This window comes from Tachyglossus aculeatus, chromosome 5, assembly GCF_015852505.1.
Source record: "Tachyglossus aculeatus isolate mTacAcu1 chromosome 5, mTacAcu1.pri, whole genome shotgun sequence".
Lineage (NCBI taxonomy): Eukaryota > Metazoa > Chordata > Mammalia > Monotremata > Tachyglossidae > Tachyglossus > Tachyglossus aculeatus.
Genome location: NC_052070.1, coordinates 49894611 through 49913153, shown reverse-complemented (window position 1 = coordinate 49913153; position 18543 = coordinate 49894611). Strand labels below are relative to the sequence as shown.

General features: G+C 46.2%; 1 protein-coding gene across 1 annotated transcript in view; it reads left to right on the top strand.

The window, feature by feature from the left end:
* Positions 1-18543, top strand: part of MTOR (mechanistic target of rapamycin kinase) — a 174929-nt gene that overhangs the window by 95013 nt on the left and 61373 nt on the right. Inside the window, exon 28 of the mRNA XM_038746139.1 lies at positions 14972-15047. Coding sequence (XP_038602067.1) covers positions 14972-15047 — 76 coding nt within the window. The remainder of the gene's footprint in view (positions 1-14971; positions 15048-18543) is intronic.

Genomic DNA, 18543 nt, shown 5'->3' with positions numbered 1-18543 from the left:
TTTCTCTCAGGGTGTATTGCCCTTTTAATCACACCGAGGATATCAGTGACCATGAAGCATTGAGCGTGTAATCATAAGGACGATAATCGCTGTCTTTAAGCGCTTCCTCTGTGCCGAGCACTGTACTAAGCACTGGGGTAGATAGAAGTTAATCCGGTTGGATAAACTCCCTACCCAACATGGGGCTGACAGTTTAAGAGGGAAGGAGAACAGGTATTGAATCCCCAGCTCCCCGATGAGAAAAGTGAGACTCGGAGAAGTGGGGACTTGCCTAAAGTCACACAGCAAGCAAGCGATGGAGCCGAGATTAGAAGCAGCAAGGCCAAGTGGAAAGAGCTCAGGCCCGGGACCTGTGTTCTAATCCCGGCTCTGCCACCTGTTTGCTGTGTGACCGTGGATAAGCCGCTTCACTTCTCAGGACTTCAGTTCCCTCTTCTGTAAAATGGGGGTTAAGACCGTGAGGCCCATGAGGGACAGGAACCCGGGTCCAACCAGATTTGCTTGTATCCACCCCAGTGCTTAGCACAGTGCCTGAAGCAGCGTGGTTTAGTGGAAGGAACCCGGGCTTGGGAGTCAGGGGTCGTGGGTTCTAATCCAGCTGCCACTTAGCCGTGTGACTTTGGGCAAGTCACTTAACTTCTCTGTGCCTCAGTTACCTCATCTGTAAAATGGAGATTGTGAACCCATCATGGGACAACCTGATTACCTTGTATCTACTCCAGCGCTTAGAACAGTGCTTGGCACATAGTAAGCGCTTAACAAATACCATAATTCTTATTATTTTTAGGTCCTTTGACTCCCGGGCCCCTGCTCTTTCCACTAGGCCACTCTGCTTCTGGTGGCAGAGCAAGAGAACTGAAATTTCCCCATAAATAATAATGATAGTATTTGTTAAGCGCTTACTATGTGCCAAGCAGTGTTCTGAGCGCTGGGGTAGATACAGGGTAATCAGCTTGTCATTCATTCAATCATATTTATTGAGCGCTTACTGTGTGCAGAGCACTGTACTAAGCACTTGGGAAGTACAAGTCGGCAACATATAGAGACGGTCCCTTCCCAACAGCGGGCTCACAGTCTAGAAGGGGGAGACAGACAACAAAACAAAACATGTGGACAGGTTTCAAGTCATCAGAACTGAGCCCACGTGGGGCTCACAGTCTTAATCCCCATTTTCCAGATGAGATAACTGAGGCACAGAGAAGTGAAGTGACTTGCCCAAAGCCACACAGCTGATACGTGCCGGAGCCGGGATTAGAACCCACGACCTCTGACTCCCAAGCCCGTTCTCTTTCCACTAAGCCGTGCTGCTTTGTGTTTCCTTCCATTAGCCCAAAGATTTCTTTGGAACCACCTGCTCCCAAGGTGGAGATCAAATGCGTAACTGTAAAATCCCAGGAAGGCACTGTAAATCCCAACCAGATCCCTGGCAGAAAGCCAGGCTGGGGAGCATTGCACAGTTGTTGGTTTTGTGGTATTTAAACACTTATTTTGTTCAAGAGCTGGGAAAGATTCAAGATAAGGCAGTCACGGTCTCCGTCACAGGGCTCACAGTCCAAGTAGGAGGGGAAACTGGTATCAAATCCCCATTTTACAGATAAGGGAACTGAGACCCAGAGAAGTGAAGTGACTTGTCCAAGGTCACACAGCAGGCATGTAGCAGAGCTGGGATTAGAACCCTGGGCCTCCAACTCCCAGGCCTGTGCTCTTTCCACTAGACGACGAGTTTCCCGTCGTCAAGAGAAGCAGCTTGGCTCAGTGGAAAGAGCCCGGGCTTTGGAGTCAGGGGTCATGGGTTCAAATCCCGGCTCCGCCCCATGTCTGCTGTGTGACCTTGGGCAAGTCACTTCACTTCTCTGAGCCTCAGTTCCCTTATCTGTAAAATGGGGGTGAAGACTGTGAGCCCCACGTGGGACAACCTGATCAGCTTGTATCCCCCCCAACGCTTAGAACAGTGCTGTGGCACATAGTAAGCGCTTAACAAATGCCATCATTATTATTATTATTATTATTATTATTATTATTATTCCCGGGTCCTTCCAGGCCACCTTGCTTCTGTATGGACTGGGCAGCCGCCATCCCCACTTAGGCGGCCATCGGAGAAAAACAGCCCGGTAATTCTTCAAGAATGTGAGAGAACCTGAGCCGGATTGTGCCCGGGTAACCCATTAGGGGCAAAGGCGGCAAGCGAGTTGGGATCTGTGGTGCTTGGTCCCTGAACAAAGCCTACCTCAGTTACCTCATCTGTAAAATGGGGATGAAGACTGTGAGCCCCCCGTGGGACAACCCGATCACCTTGTAATCTCCCCAGCGCTTAGAACAGTGCTTGGCACATAGTAAGCGCTAAATAAATGCCATTATTATTATTATTATTATTATTATTATTATCTCAAGCACATGTCCCAAAGGAGCCGTCACCAGCCTGCTTGGATTCGAGAGCGCTGCTTTTAGGGCTGCTTTTTGCATTCCGGGAAAAAGCACACCGGTCCATTCTCGTCCCCCAGCCACCGCCTCCTTCCCCCTCCCTGGCCCTTACCGAAAGGGAGAGCGTTTGGTCCGGAGAGGTGGGAAGCTGTTCCGAGCCACGTTTCTCCCCAAACACATTCCAGCCCTCTGTGCTCATTCTGCTTTCATAGGAGAAGCAGCGTGGCTCAGTGGAAAAGAGCCCGGGCTTTGGAGTCAGAGGTCATGGGTTCAAACCCCGGCTCCGCCAATTGTCAGCTGGGTGACTTTGGGCAAGCCACTTCACTTCTCTGGGCCTCAGTTACCTCATCTGTAAAATGGGGATTAAGACTGTGAGCCCCACCTGGGACAACCTGATCACCTTGTAACCTACCCAGCGCTTAGAACAGTGCTTGGGACATAGTAAGCGCTTAATAAATGCCATCATCATTATTATAGGCTGTCAGTATGGGCTCCCTCTTCCCCCCGTCACTCACCAAGAGCCCATTTGACTTCATTCATTCATTCATTCAATCGTATTTATTGAGCACCTTCTGTGTGCAGAGCACTGTACTAAGCGCTTGGGAAGAACAAGCTGGCAAAATATAGAGACGGTCCCTACCCAACAGCAGGCTCACAGTCTAGAAGGGGGAGACAGACAACAAAACAAAACCTATTAACAAAATAAAATAAGTAGAATAAATATGTACAGGTAAAATAGAGTAATAAATATGTACAAACATATACAGACTGGTAGACTGCTCAGTCATTCATTCAATTCAGTCGTATTTATTGAGCGCTTACTGTGTGCAGAGCACGGTACTAAGCGCTTGGAAAGTACAATTCAGCAACAGAGACAATCCCTCCCACGATGCTCACAGTCTAGAAGGTGGGAGAGACAAAACAAAACAAGTAAACAGGCATCAATATAAATAAATAGAATTATAGATATGTATACATCATTAATGCAATTAATAGAATAATAAGTATACATATGTACACAAGTGCTGTGAGGCGGGAGGGGGGTAGAGCAGAGGGAGGGAGTAGGTGGGGTGGGGAGGGAGAGCAGAGGGAAAGGGGGGCTCAGTCTGGGAAGGCCTCCTGGAGAAGGTGAGTTTTCAGTAGCGCTTTGAAGGGGAGAAGTGTGTTAGTTTGGCGGATGTGAGGAGGGAGGGCATTCCAGGCCAGGGGGAGGACGTGGGCCAGGGGTCGAAGGCGGGACAGGTGAGAACGAGGAACAGTGAGAAGGTTAGCGGCAGATGAGCGGAGTGTGCAGGCTGGGCTGTAGAAGGAGAGAAGGGAGGTGAGGTAGAGGGGGCGAGGTGATGGAGAGCTTTGAAGGCAATAGTGAGGTGTTTCTGCTTGGACCTGCAGTCCAGCCAAGCCTCCAAAAGCAATTAAAACACAAGTTTTAATTATGTATGAAGTATGGCACCTGAAAGAATCTCACTGTTTACCTTATAGTGGGGGTAGCTGAAGCTGTGGAGTCCCCGGGGAGTAAGTGATGATTGAGAATTGAAGGGGACCCAGAACGAAAGCCTTCAGGGACACCCACAGTTAGAGAATGGGAGGTGGAGGAAGAGCCAGCGAGAAACTGAGAAAGATTGGCCAGAGGAGTAGGAAGAGAACCAGACGGAGGACTCTTCGAAAATCCTCGGTTAGATAACGTTTCCAGGAGAAGGAAGCGGTCCACAGTGTGGGAGGCGACTGAGAAGTAGAGAAGGATTCTGACAGAATGAAGTTCAGTAGATTTGGCAAAAGGGAAGTGACTGTTGACTTCGGAGAGAGCAGTTGTAGTGGAGAGACGGGGGCCTAACCGGATTGTAGGGGGCCAAGTTGGAGGAGAGGAAGTAGAGGCAGCCTGTGTTCGTATTCAGGCCATTCAAGGAGTTGGGCAGGAATAGGAGGAGGGAAATGAGACAAGAGCTGAATGGTGCAGAGAGTTCCCAAGAAGGGTTTTGGTTTTTTTTTTTCTTAAGATAGGGGATACAAGGCTGTGTTTGAAGGCAGCATGGCTCAGTGGAAAGAGCACGGGCTTTGGAGTCAGAGGTCATGGGTTCAAATCCCAGCTCTGCCGATTGTCAGCTGTGTGACTTTGGGCAAGTCACTTGACTTCTCTGTGCCTCAGTTACCTCATCTGTAAAATGGGGATGAAGACTGTGAGCCCCCCATGGGACAACCTGATCACCTTGTAACCTCCCCAGTGCTTAGAACAGTGCTTTGCACATAGTAAGCGCTTAATAAATGCCATTTAAAAAAAAAGTCACCAGAGAATGAGTTGTTGAAACTGGCAGTCAGGGAGGGAAGAAAGCACGCAGGAGCAGAAGAAGCATTCTGTGGAGGTAATCAAAGTCTTTCATTCATTCAGTCATATTTATTGAGCACTTACTGGGTGCAGAGCACTGTACTAAGCACTTGGAAAGTACAATTCAGCAACAGAGAGAGAGAATCCCTGCCCACAACAGGCTCACACTCTAGAAGCGGGGGGGGAGACAGACATCAAAACAACTAAACAGGCACCAGTAGCATCAATATAAATAAATAGAATTATAGATATATCTGCACATCAACACAAGTCTCTTTGCTATGTGAGTTTGGGCACGTCACTGAACATTTCTCTACCTCAGTTTCCTGTCCGTGAAGTGGGGATAAGCGATTCTGTCTCTCTGGTTTGTGAATTCCGAGTAGATCGTGGAGAGTTTGAAAGGAGTAGTCGGGTCTCTAGCTCTTCTAGACCTGAGCACTTTTCTAACTTCATCCAGATACGGTTGAGTGAGGTCTCCCCTTCAGCAAGACTGACTGATGTCCAGTTCTTTTTAGCCCAAGAGGGAAGGAACAAGGGTGTTAGCAGGAGATTTTGAGAAAAAGAGACAAGAGGAAAGAAGTCTTACATCTGCAGGTGCTTTTATGTTGGTTCAGGTAATCCGTTAGCCTCTCTCTTCTTTTTCCTGACAACACAACTCCTGCCAGCCTAACCTCTGTCAAGCCTAGAACACTTCATTTGACTGGGGGTAGAGAAGCGAAAGGAAAAAAAAAATTAAAGGCAGTATCAGCAAAGTAGTAGGGTTCATTGTGGTAGAATAAAAGATAATGGCCAATTTGTCAGGTCGCGTTGACAAGAAAGATAAAGTTGGAAGTAATTAACTGGCTGGCGGCTGGGAGTGATGCCCCTGCCAATAGCTCCCTAACTCAACCAGAGCCTAGGAAATGTGAGGGCCATTGATCATTTTTAGGACACAGCGCTGACAGGCTCTCCCTTGGAAATCAGGCCAGCACAAATTGTGTTCTTCGACACCTGTGGGCCGCACAGCCACTGGGTGCTGTGAACAGGACGCGGTTTCCCTCAGCCCCGAGGCGCAGAAGTCGGGTGTGGGAAGCCTCGGACTGCCTGCCTCTCCTCTGGATCTGAGGAAGCCTTCATCCTTGCCAGTCAATCAGTCAGTCGATCGTATTTATTAAGCGTCTTCCGTGTGCAGAGCACCGTACTAAGCGCTTGGGAGACTACAGTACAACAGAGTTGGTAGCCATGTTCCCTGCCCACAAAGAACTCAACAGTCTAGAGGGGGAGACAGGATAAATAAATTATGGAGTTGTACATAAGGGGGGAGGATAGGGGGAATAAAAGGCAGGCCAGGCTGCATTGAGGATGGATTCCTTTTATAATAATAATAATGGCATTTATTAAGCGCTTACTATGTGCAAAGCACTGTTCTAAGCGCTGGGAAGGTTACAAGGTGATCAGGCTGTCCCACGGGGAGCTCACAGTCTTAATCCCCATTTTACAGATGAGGTAACTGAGGCCCAGAGAAGTTAAGTGACTTGCCCAAAGTCACACAGCTGACAATTAGCGGAGCCGGGGATTGATCCCATGACCTCTGACTCCAAAGCCCGTGCTCTTTCCACTGAGCCACGCTGCTTTTCTTTTAAACTTCTAAGGGATGGCACCGTGACTCAGAAGAGTAGGGAGAACTCTAAATGTGAAAGCTGATTGACAGCCCCCAGTAGCGAAGCAGCGTGGCTTAGTGGAAAGAGCCCGGGCTTTGGAGTCGGGGGTCATGGGTTCAAATCCTGGCTCCACCAACTGAAAGCTGTGTGACTTTGGGCAAGTCATTTCACTTCTCTGGGCCTCAGTGACATCATCTGTAAAATGGGGATTAAAACTGTAAGCCCCCCCGTGGGACAACCTGATCACCTTGTAACCTCCCCACCGCTTAGAACAGTGCTTTGCACATAGTAAGCGCTTTAACAAATACCGTCATTATTATTATTACTATGAATCGTCCGTACCCTGAGGGAATTAGATTTCCTTTCTCCTTCCGCCTGGGAGATGGGAGTCCATTTTGATTTGCCTAAAACTAGCTGACTTTTTTGAAATGGTTATCTTGCCCCTCATGTTTCAATTAAATTACCAACTCTCTTTCCCAACCAAGGAAATTTGAGGTGAGGAGACTGCCCTCCAGTTCATAGCAACTATGAAGAAGTGAAATGATTTCTTTTCTAGAGCTGATAAAAGAAACTGGCATTTCTTTGTGCTTAGCACTGGGGAAGATACAATATCATCAAATTGGACACAGTCCCTGTCCCACATGGGTCTCTCAGGCTGAGAGGGAGAGAGAACAGGCATCTTATCCCCATTTTTATGGTTGAAGCAGATTAATGAAGTTGTGGCCCAAGCAGAGACTAAGATGACAAGATCTACCGTGTCATAGCAGAAACAGCTTTCAGGTTCTCCCTTGTTTAGCTTAATCCTTGCCTCTGCTACATTCAACAGTTCCCATTTTTTTTCTCAGAGACTTTCCAGTTTTAAAACACTCCAGAAGAAAGGAAATAGGGCCCTCTGTTGCTCCCTTTGCCCAAATCAGTCATTTGTGATTATTAAGCTCCTGCTGTGTGCAAAGCACTGTGCTAACTACTTGGGAAATTACAATAGCGGTGGAAGACCCCGGGAAGCAGATAAATCCACAGAGCCCAGCCAGTTTGCTCCTGTTTTCGTGGGGGGGTATAAACTCCTTTTGGGTCTCAGCTCAGACATGGATCTCAGGTAATGCAGAAGAAGGAAGGGAAGAGGGTGAGTTTGGGTTGTGAAGTTTCCATTTGCTTGAAGCATTCTCTAGAAATTAGCAATCAGTGTTGCCTTTTCCCCCAGCTTGGCAGGTTTGAGATCATCAGCTATTTCACCTGACAGTCCCCTAGCATCTGGATTGCACTTGCTCCAACTTTGGTGCCAGGGGAATTCCGAGAATCCTCACTTGTCGGATGAGTTGCAGATTTTCATCCGTAGAAGCGAAGAGAGTTTGGGTCAAACCTATATTGTCCTCATAAAAGTCCAGTGGAAGTTCCAGGAAGCGCCAAGCACTCTCCCAGATGTGCGTGTAACAAATTCATCTTTCCAGTGTTGAAGGAGGAGGCAGGAGGGATCAGGAGCTTTGGGTAAAGCAGAGTTTCATCCCTTTGCTCTCCAACAGTCTGAAGGTCACCGAGAAAACCAAGGGCACCCTGTGCGCGGCTTTTCAAAAAGCCAAAAAGCCATAGAAAGAAAATGACCAGTGGAAATCATTACCCTCGGATTTAACATAATCCCAGAAATCCCCTACCTGACAGTTTAGTAATCCCTTTTCCCCGAAAATCGCTTCTTGGCTGTCCGGTTAACTTGCACACTTGAGTTCAAGATATCCCTTGTGGTCTTTAGGCCCCGGAAGTCAAAAGTCTTGTGTTGTTTCCAGTTGAGAGAGAGTCACTGAACCTGGAGAGGTGTTGTAAAATGGAGCAACTTGGTAAGTGCTAAGAGATCTTGAAAAGCAGCGTCAGAGGACGTGGGTTCTAATCCCGTCTCCACCACTTGTAGTCTGCTGCGTGACCTTGGTCAAGTCCCTTACCTTCTCTGTGCCTCAGTTACCTCATCTGTAAAATAGGGATTAAAAACGTGAGCCCCACGTGGGACAACCTGATTACTTTGTATCTACCCCAAGTGCTTAGAACAGTGCTTGGCACATAGCGCTTAACAGATGCCATAATTATTATTATTGTTATTATTAATAATAAAATTTGATATAAATCTGAGCTCTAGGAGCACCACTCCATTCCACAATCCATCAATCGTATTTATTGAGTGCTTATTGTGTGCAATGCACCGTACTAAGCCCTTGGGAGAGCATTCATTTATTCACTCGTATTTATTGAGCACTTAGTGTGCAGAGCACTGTACTAAGCGCTTGGGAGAGCATTCATTCAGTCATATTTATTAGGCACTTACTGTGTACAGAACACTGTACTAAGCGCTTGGAAAGTACAGTTCCTACAGAGAAGCAGCGTGGCTCAGTGGAAAGAGCCCGGGCTTGGGAGTCAGAGGTCATGGGTTCTAATCCCTGCTCCACCACTTGTCAGCTGTGTGACTTTGGGCAAGTCACTTAACTTCTCTGTGCCTCACTTCCCTCATCTGTAAAATGGGGATTAAGACTGTGAGCCCCACGTGGGACAACCTTGATTGCCTTGTATCCCACCAGCGCTTAGAACAGTAGTAAGTGCTTAACAAATATCAGCATTATTATTATTATTACAGTTCGGCAACAAATAGAGACAATCCCTACCCAACAACCGGGCTCACAGTGTTGAAGGGGGGAGACGGAAAACAAAACAAATAGACAGGCATCAATAGCATCAACATGAATAAATAGAATTATAGATACATGCACATCATTAATAAAATATAGTAACAGCAATTATGGAGAAGGAGAGAATTCCAGCTGCCAGAATTAAATTGTTAGGACACCTCACTAAGAAAGGCTTACAGCATCTCTTTCCTATTAAACACTCTAAATCTTATCCTGCAGGACTGGGTGGACATTCTGGGCTGAAAGTAGCAGAACAAGTCTAAAAATGTCAACTGTTGAAGTGTAGCTCTGAGTCAGGATGCGGAAGTTGGAGCACGTTGGAGCTGGGGTGTAGAGCTGGTGGCCAGAAAATAAATGGTAGAAATATTCCCCCAGCTTTGATGTCTGCTCTCAATCAATCAATCAATCGTATTGAGTGCTTACTGTGTGCAAAGCACTGTACTAAGCGCTTGGGAGGCAACATATAGAGACGGCCCCTACCCAACAGTGGGCTCACAGTCTAGGAGGGGGAGACAGAGAACAAAACAAAACATATTAACAAAATAAAATAAATAGAATAGATATGTACAAGTAAATAAATAAATGGAGTAATAAATACGTACAAACATATATACACATATACAGGTCCTGAAATTTATTCAGCTTCCCTTGTAATGCCAGTTTGGGAACTCTGCTTTTTTGCTGTCTTGTAGAACAAAGCCCTGAAAACACACTTTGGCAAGAAACTTTTTTTTAATGGTACCCGTTAAGCAATTATTATGTACCGGGCACTGTTATAGGTGCTGGGGTAGATACAACAGGATCAGGTTGTTGTTACGGTTAATGGTATTTGTTAGACACAATCCACGTCTCACCGAAGAGCCTCCGAGAGCTCCTTCTCTCTCTTGTAGTCTTCACTTCCCAGTCTGTTCCTGCCTGGAAAGCTGCCATTTTTCCACAGGGGCTGCTAACTAGGAGGTCCTTGGGCGAACAACTGGCTTCCCTCCTCACCCTAGAATGCGTAGTAGACAAGAGAAGACTGACTTCGTTTTGGAAAATGAGTCTGCCATGTTTCTGCTGCCAAAGGAAACCCCGGAGCTCCTTTCTTTGTCTGTCTCCCTTGACTTTTCTTTCTGACCACAACTCACTTATTGGTGTCAACCGGGTTTGTGTTGGGCAACACTGCGCAGCTGCTGGGACTTGTTTTGAGCTCCTTGCCATTTATAAGCCCTCCGGCGTTAACAGACAAAGACGGGAAGGTTCGGGCAAGGACGTGGGCGTTGTAAAAAAAAATCTCTGCTTTCCCATAAAATGAAAGTTCCCTGCAGAGAAGGCACTTGAGCAAAGGAGATATTTTTCCCCTCGAGCCAAGCCTTCAGCTTCTCCCCTTTACCTCGTGAATCACAGCTTGGCAGGAAGCTGGTAAAGTTCAGAGGAGTGCCATGTGTTAGCCAGAAAGGCAGAAGCTAGGGTTCATTGGGAGTCGGAGTTTCCGAAAATTCAGGGAGCGAGATGGATTCTCTCCATTCAGTCAATCGATCAATGATATTTATTGAGCACGTACTGTGTACTAAGCACTTAGATGGGTACATTACAACCAAGTTGGTAAACAAGGAGCTTACAGTCTAGAGGGGACTTGCACCGTGAATAGCAGAACTATATGCTAATTCAAGCCCATCAGACAACTTTTCATTAATCCTGGATTCTTACAGTTTGGCTGTGCCAGGCTGTATATCGTCAATCGGTTTAGTGGAAAGAACAGAGGATGTGGCTTCTAATCTCGGCTCTGCCACATGTCTGCTATTTGACTGTACGCAAGTCACTTCACTTCTCTGTGCCTCAGTTACCTCATCTGTAAAATGGGGATTAATAGTTGAGCTCTATATGGGACAAGGGTCTGTGTCCAACCTGATTACCTTGTATCTACCCCAGTGCTTTGAACAGTGCTTGCATATAGCACGTAACCCAATGGCTATTAAGAAAATATCCAATATAGTAAGGGCTTAACAAATACAACAATTATTATTATTATCATCAGTCATCAATTGAGCACTTTCTGCGTGCAAAGCACTGTATTAATCACTTATAGTACAGCAGCTCCACATCCATCTTGTCAGCCAGAGCAGAGCTTCTCAGCCATATCATTGTCTCAGTATCAAGAGCCAAAACAGAAACCTTAAGGAACGTTTTCTGTAGTGTCTAGAAATGGGTGAGAAACAGTAGATCATAAAACGGAGCTGCAGGAATGGTTATTTTGGAGGAAATTAGAGGGTTGTCTTGACTTTCTCCTGTGGAAAAAGATCAGGTAATTGAAGCAGCTCTCTAGATAGGTAATCCTTCTGGGTTCCTTTAGGTTAGCACAGAGCTTTGCACACGGAAGGTGTTTTAATAAATATCATCGATGATGATGGTGAAGGTGCATTCTTTGAAGTCAGAGACTTTGTTGGGATTGATGTTCTCCAGTGATACAGTGCTGAGCACTTACCCAGTGCCTATTAAGAAAATATCCAAGAGCAATTTGAAAGCCCCAAAGAGTGACTCTCCCCATTAATCATTGTTGGTGATTCTGGTTCTATTGAAATTTATCAAGGCCTCAGTGCCTACAGCTAGCATTCTCCAATTACCTGAAATAGGTAGCCAACTCACAGAGGAAAGGGCCAGAGAGTAAAGGTTAAGGAGAAAGAGTCCTGGAGGAAATTAAATCAAAGAAAAGAAATAATCACACAGTTGCCATGGTTCTGGTTACAACAGCATAGCCTAGTGGAAAGAGCACAGACCTGGGCGTTGGCGGACTTGAGTTCTAATCCTGGCTCTACCACTTGTCTGCTGAGTGACCTTGGGCAAGTAATTTCTCTGTGCCTCAGGTACCTCAGCTGCAAAATGGGGATTAAGACTGTGAGCCCCATGTGGGTCATGGACTGTGTCCAACCTGATTATCTTGTATCTACCCCAGCTCTTAGTACCATGCTTGACACTTTAGTGAGCACTTAACAAATACCATTTTTTTTTTTTTAAAAAAAAGACCTTTTCGATTCTCTCTGAAATAAAAAACAAATAGATTCCGGGTGTGTGTAATCCCATTTTAATAATAATAATAATGGCATTTGTTAAGCGCTTACTATGTCCTTCCCCTACTCCCATTCAAATGGTCGTCTTGGAAAAACTAGAGGTCAAGAAGCAAAACTGTCCTCTTTCAACTTAGACCTAGTCATTTGTCACAGATGCACGACTATTAACCAGTCCCCATAATCATTTTCCATGCTGGTTGGGTGCCTGTGGTGGGGTTTACAGTGGGGTGGAAAGATGGTCATAGGTTCATGTGTAGCCAGGGATCGTGATAGCCACTCAGAGTATTAGGGCAGTAGCTACCGCCTTTCTCCAGTTGCCATGAGTCCTGTGCCCGTCATCCTCCATGCTGCCCATCAAAGGAGCAACGGTGCCATTAGAGGATCCCTCCAACTCCACTTCCCCAGGTACCCAAGGGCGTGGAGCGATGACTAAGTGAGCCAGAAGTGAGGGTGTTTTGGTGGGGGGAAATTTGAGGTAAGCAAGGTTGGATAGTTTTGCCTTCTCAGTACCACAACTGAGGTGGTCACTCTACATAGGGGCTTCAAGGGGACTGCCTCTCCCATGCCTTCCACATATGATTCCTGTCCCAGTTGAGTATTTTGCACCCAGATTGCACACCGCCCGTTGTCAGCCTTCACATCTGTTCCCGAAGAAAGAATTGCACAGATGAGAAGACTTTATTGGGATCTGCAGTTCAATCTCGTGAAAAGGAGCGTGGAATGAACACAGGTCTGAGAGCCTGGACCTAATTTGGTGTCTGACAAAAATGTCTCTGGCTCAGGCAAATCACCACCTCAGTTTCCTCATCTGTGCAATCATCAGCAGTGTCATTCCATCAACTCTGTTAGAATCAGGGCGTCCTAAGTGGGGTCACTTGCCTGATTTTCCTCTTTTCTGCCTCATAGAAGTCCTCAACAGAACCCACTGGTACCTGGACCTGTTCCATGGGACTATATTTTGGTTCCAGCTGGAATGCAGATGTCCAAGAGAAACAAAGCCCTGAAAGAAAGGAAGTCCTTTCAGACTTCTTTATCTATTTTCCAAGCTCAGTTTGGATAAATTAACTAATCAGGGGCTCCCCAAAATGAACTGGGCCTGACCAAAATTTTCTTTGAAATAGAAGGTGTTTGTCAAATCCGCAGCCGGTTTGCTTTCCAAGCCGGTTTTGGTTGCTAACATGGGTGCCCTCTGCCTCAGGGTGGTGGGGTGGCAGCTCCCACGGGCTTTGGAGTCAGAGGTCATGGGTTCAAATCCTGGCTTCACCAATTGTCGGCTGTGTGACTTTGGGCAAGTCACTTAACTTCTCTGTGCCTCAGTTACCTCAACTGTAAAATGGGGATTAAGACTGTGAGCCCCATGTGGGACAACCTGATCACCTTGTAACCTCACCAGTGCTTAGAACAGTGCTTTGCACATAGTAAGTGCTTAATAAATATCGTCATCATCATCACACCTTTTTGAGCTGGCCTCCAAGCCTTGGTCATCTCCAGTCGCAGACAAGATTTGAGACTTCCCAAACAGGAATGAAAAGACCCCAAATGGTGGTTTTCTTGGATGCTAATTCTTTGAATTAGAGAAGCAGCGTGGCCTAGTTGATAGAGCATGGGCTTGGGAGTTAGAAGGACCGTGCCTCTAATTCCAGCTCTGCCACTTGTCTGCTGTGCGACCTTGGGCCGATCACTTCACTTCTCAGTTACCTCATCTGTCAAATGGGGCTTAAGACTGTGAGCCCCCCGGGGGACAGGGACTCTGTCCAACCAGATTTACTTGTATCCACTCCAGCGCTTATTTCAGTGCCTGGCACATGGTAAGCACTTACCAAGTGCCATTTAAAAAGAAAAAAGAAAGGTTAGCCCTTCTGTTAAGGAGTAACCCATGATAGAAGGAAGCCCTGATGGGAAAGCGCCTGAATTTGAAAGAGGGGAAAGAGCGAGGAAAACCCCCAAAATCACTGCAGCTCCCACTCTGCAATGTGGTTTGACCTCTCCTCCAAAAAAGTCATCGGGATTATCAGGCCGCCGCAACCCAAAGAGCCTCAGAGTGAGGTAGTGCCATTTCACGGAGTATGTAATGCCTGTACCCATGTCGTGGCATTACACGGTTTATTCATTCCCCTTTATTCTCTGTTGCTTTGATTCCTTGAAACAAACGATAGATTAACAGGACCTCTTAAGTCAGGGTAGTTACAGGAGAGGGGATTGTTTATGGGTCCGAGATCTTTTCCTCTCAGTGGAAACTGTGGATCTTGGGTGTGTAACTTGTAAAACTCTGGACACTGGCTTGGGCACTTGAGAGGCATGTGAGTGTGTATGGGGGACCTGGGGACTTCAAGGAAGCAGAGGGTACAATGTTGTCTGTCTGTTTGGTATTGGCAAGTGCTAACCCATTTTTTCACTGCTCATCAGTCAGATGGGTCAAATTAAAATCCTCCTCCCGAATCAGATCACCAAAATGGAGCTTTCCCGGCAGAGGGTTAGAGTTCAGATTCCCTCTGGTCGTCTACTGACCATCAGAAGCAGCGTGGCTCAGTGGAAAGAGCCCGGGCTTTGGAGTCAGAGGTCATGGGTTCAAATCCGGGCTCCGCCACTTGTCAGCTGGGTGACATTGGGCAAGTCACTTCACTTCTCTGGGCCTTAGTTCCCTCATCTGTCAAATGGGGATGAAGGCTGTGAGCCCCCCGTGGGACAACCTGATCACCTTGTGACCTCCCCAGCGCTTAGAACCGTGCTTTGCACATAGTAAGCGCTTAATAAATGCCATCATTATTATTATTACTGGAAATAACTCCCGAATCACTGGTGTCATTTCTGTCCGCGGTGTCCCCCAGTGTCTGCCTTTACTGAATCAAACCACTTTCTCTTCTGTTTCCTCAGTATTAATAATAAACTACAACAACCGGAAGCAGCTGCTGGTGTGCTGGAATATGCCATGAAGCACTTCGGAGAGCTGGTGAGTCCTTTTGCGGCTTGGAAAAGCGGCCGCATCCGGAGACTAGACTCAGGAGCTGGTAGGCTCTCCAGGTTCATTCCCGGGCCTGACTTCCCGGGTGACCTTTGGCAAGCCACCCAGCCTCAGTGAGGTAGTGCCATTTCACGGAGTGTGTAATGCCTGTGCCCCTATCATGGCACGACACGGTTTACTCATTCCCCTTCATTCCCAGTTGCTTTGATTCCTTGAAACAAACAATAGATTGAGTTAACAGCACCTCTTAAGTCAGGGTAGTTACGGGAGAGGGGATTGTTTATGGGTCTGAGATCTTTTCCTCTCAGTGGAAACTGTGGATCTTGGGTGTGTAATTTGTAAAACTCTGGACACTGGCTTGGGCACTCGAGAGGCACGTGTGCGTGTTTTGGGGACCTGTGGGAGTTCAAGGAAGCGGAGGGTACAATGTTGTCTATCCGGTATTGGCAAGTGCTAACCCATTTGTTCACTGCTCATCAGTCAGTTGGGTCAAATTAAAATCCTCCTCCCGAATCTGATCACCGAAATGGAGCTTTCCTGGCAGAGGGTTCGAGTTCAAATTCTCTCTGATCGTCTACTGGAAATAACTCCCAAATCACTGGTGTCATTTAGATTCCACTCTATGTCACAGTTTACTGAGGGTGAGTGAGAGATTGTTTGTAAAGAATGATGACCTTGCTGCAAAGGAAAATTTAGGGGACTAGATGTATCATTTTATTCTTAAAGATTCCTCCCCATGCTCCAGATGTTTTTTCCGGTTTCAAATGCTGCCATTTCTTTGTAAGGGCCCATTGCGAGAAATCATTGTAGCATCACTTCAGGCACTGATGCAGTCAACTGCGGTTAGTTCCCTGCCCTGTAGACTGTAAGCCTGTTGTGGGCAGAGATTGTCTCTCTTTATTGCCATGTTATACTTTCCAAGTGCTTAGAACAGTGGTTCGCTCATAGTAAGCGCTTAACAAATACCATCAAAAAAAGAAAGTGCTTAGTATAGTGTGCTGCACACAGTAAGCGTTCAATAAATACGATTGAATGAATGAATGCAGTCAAGCATTTAGTACAGTGCCGGACACATAGTAAATGCTTAACAAATGCCTTAAAAAAACTGGATAGTTAGCTCTTTTGGAGTTAGGGAGAATCTGAAGACAACAGAGGTTAACTTCAAAGGGAAATTCCTCTGGAAGGAGCAGAGTGGCCCAGTGGAAAGAGCACAGGACTGGGAGTCAGAGGACCTGGGTTCTAATCCTGGCTCCGCCGCTTGTCGACTATGACCTTGGGCAAGTCACTTCTCATGCCTCAGTCCCCTCATCTGCAAATTAGGGATTCAATACCTGTTCTCTCTCCTACTTAGCCTCCTAACCCTGTGTCGGACCTGATTCTCTTGTATCTCCCCCAGCACTTAGTACGATGCTTGCCACATGATAAGTGCCTAACGATTACCACAATTATCATTATTATTCCCAGGATTAGTCAGGAGTCTGTTCCCAGCCAGAGCAGTCCCTGAGCTTGAACACGCAGTTTAATCAGCTACCTGGATGTCGCGGTAGCAGATGCAGAAAACACCAGACAGGGCTTGAACTGGGGGCAGATAAACCTGCCCTGAGCAGACCTCAGAGGTGGCGAGTTCTATCTGGAACTTTTTGGGAGGAAACTTGAGAGTTTATCATCTGTAACACTTCTCCACATGACAGCAGGCAGCAAAGGACTCTGGCTTGTGTATTTAGGAAAGCCCTGTCTTGGGAGGGGAGTGTGTTCTTCAGCAAGACATCTGGTGTACAGATGATATACCAGATGAAGCCTGTAGATATAGTTTGCATACATCCCAGTGACACTGAAGAGCAACTGTGAGGGGAGAAATGAAGGAACGATCAATTGTCAAGTCTTAGGATTCCACAGGTGGCCTTTTTTAAAAGAAAAAAATGGTATTTGGTAAGCACTTACTATGTGCCAGGCACTCTACTAATCACTGGAGTAGATTGAAGCAGCATGGCTTAGTGGCAGGAGCCCGGGCTTCGGAGACGGAATTTGTGGGTTCTAATCCCGGCTCCGTTGCTTGTCCCCCGTGTGACTTTGGACAAGTCACTTAATTTCCTGGGCCTCAGTTACCTCATCTGTAAAATGGGGGTGAAGCCTTTGAGCCCCACGTGGGACAACCTGATCACCTTGTATCTCCCCTAGCGCTTAGAACAGTGCTTGGCACATAGTAAGTACTTAACAAATACCATCATCATCATTATTATTATTATTGAAGCTAATCAGGTTGGACACAGTCCAGGTCCACGTCGGCCTCCCAGTCTTAATCCCCACTTTAAAGATGAGGTAACTCAGGCACAGAGAAGTGAAGTGATTTGGCCAAGGTTACAGAGCAGACAGGTACTTCTAAATTCATTCCCCATGGGCCGTGGTTTGAATTGTAAATCAATCAATCAATCAATCATATTTATTGAGCGCTTACTGTGTGCAGAGCACTGTACTAAGCGCTTGGGAAGTACAAGTTGGGTAGTTGAAGTCTGTCAAGTTCACCAAGAGCTCGTCGCTATTTTTTCTTGGCAAAACTCGTGTTTCCTCAGCATAAATTCTGCAGCTGCCTTCATGATATGTTTTCGGATGATTCACAGCTTAGACCGAAGGTTTCTACAGCCCGATATCTCCCCTAGTCCTGATCTCTAGCTCTGTCCTCCCCGCTGATCCCATATCCAGCCCAAGTCGCCATGAGGAGCTTCGTGGCCTAGTGGAAAGAGCACGTGCCTGGGAATCAGAGGACCTGGGTTCTAATTCTGGCTCTGCCACTCACCTGCTGAATGACCTTGGGCAAGTCGCTTCACTTCTCTGGGCTTTCTGCCTTATCTGAATTACTTAGACTGTGAACCTTGTGTGGGACCTGATTATCTTGTGTGTACCCCGGCGCTTAGTACAGTGCTTCATGGAGTAAGCACTCAACAAATACCGTTATTATTAGCGTTATTACAGTGCTTTGCACATAGTAAGCGCTTAATAAATGCCATTATTATTATTAATTGTCATCATCCGGATTATCTTGTCTCTACCCCAGAGCTTAGAACAGTGCTTGACTTATAATCAATAATAATAATAATAATAACTATATAATAACATAATATAATATAATAATAATTGTATTATTATTATAATATATTATGTTATTATATAGTTATTATTATTATTGATTATAAGTCAAGCACTGTTCTGTCTACTATAATAATAATAAAATAATACTATATAATAAGTACTATAATAATAATAATCAATAATAACTATGCATAAACATACTCAAAAAGACACTCAACTTTTTCAAGTACAAATGCATTCATTCATTCATTCAATCGTATTGATTGAGCGCTTACTGTGTGCAGAGCACTGTACTAAGCGCTTGGGAAGTACAAGTTGGCAACATATAGGGACGGTCCCTACCCAACAGCGGGCTCACAGTCAAGAAGGGGGAGACAGATAACAAAACAAAACATAT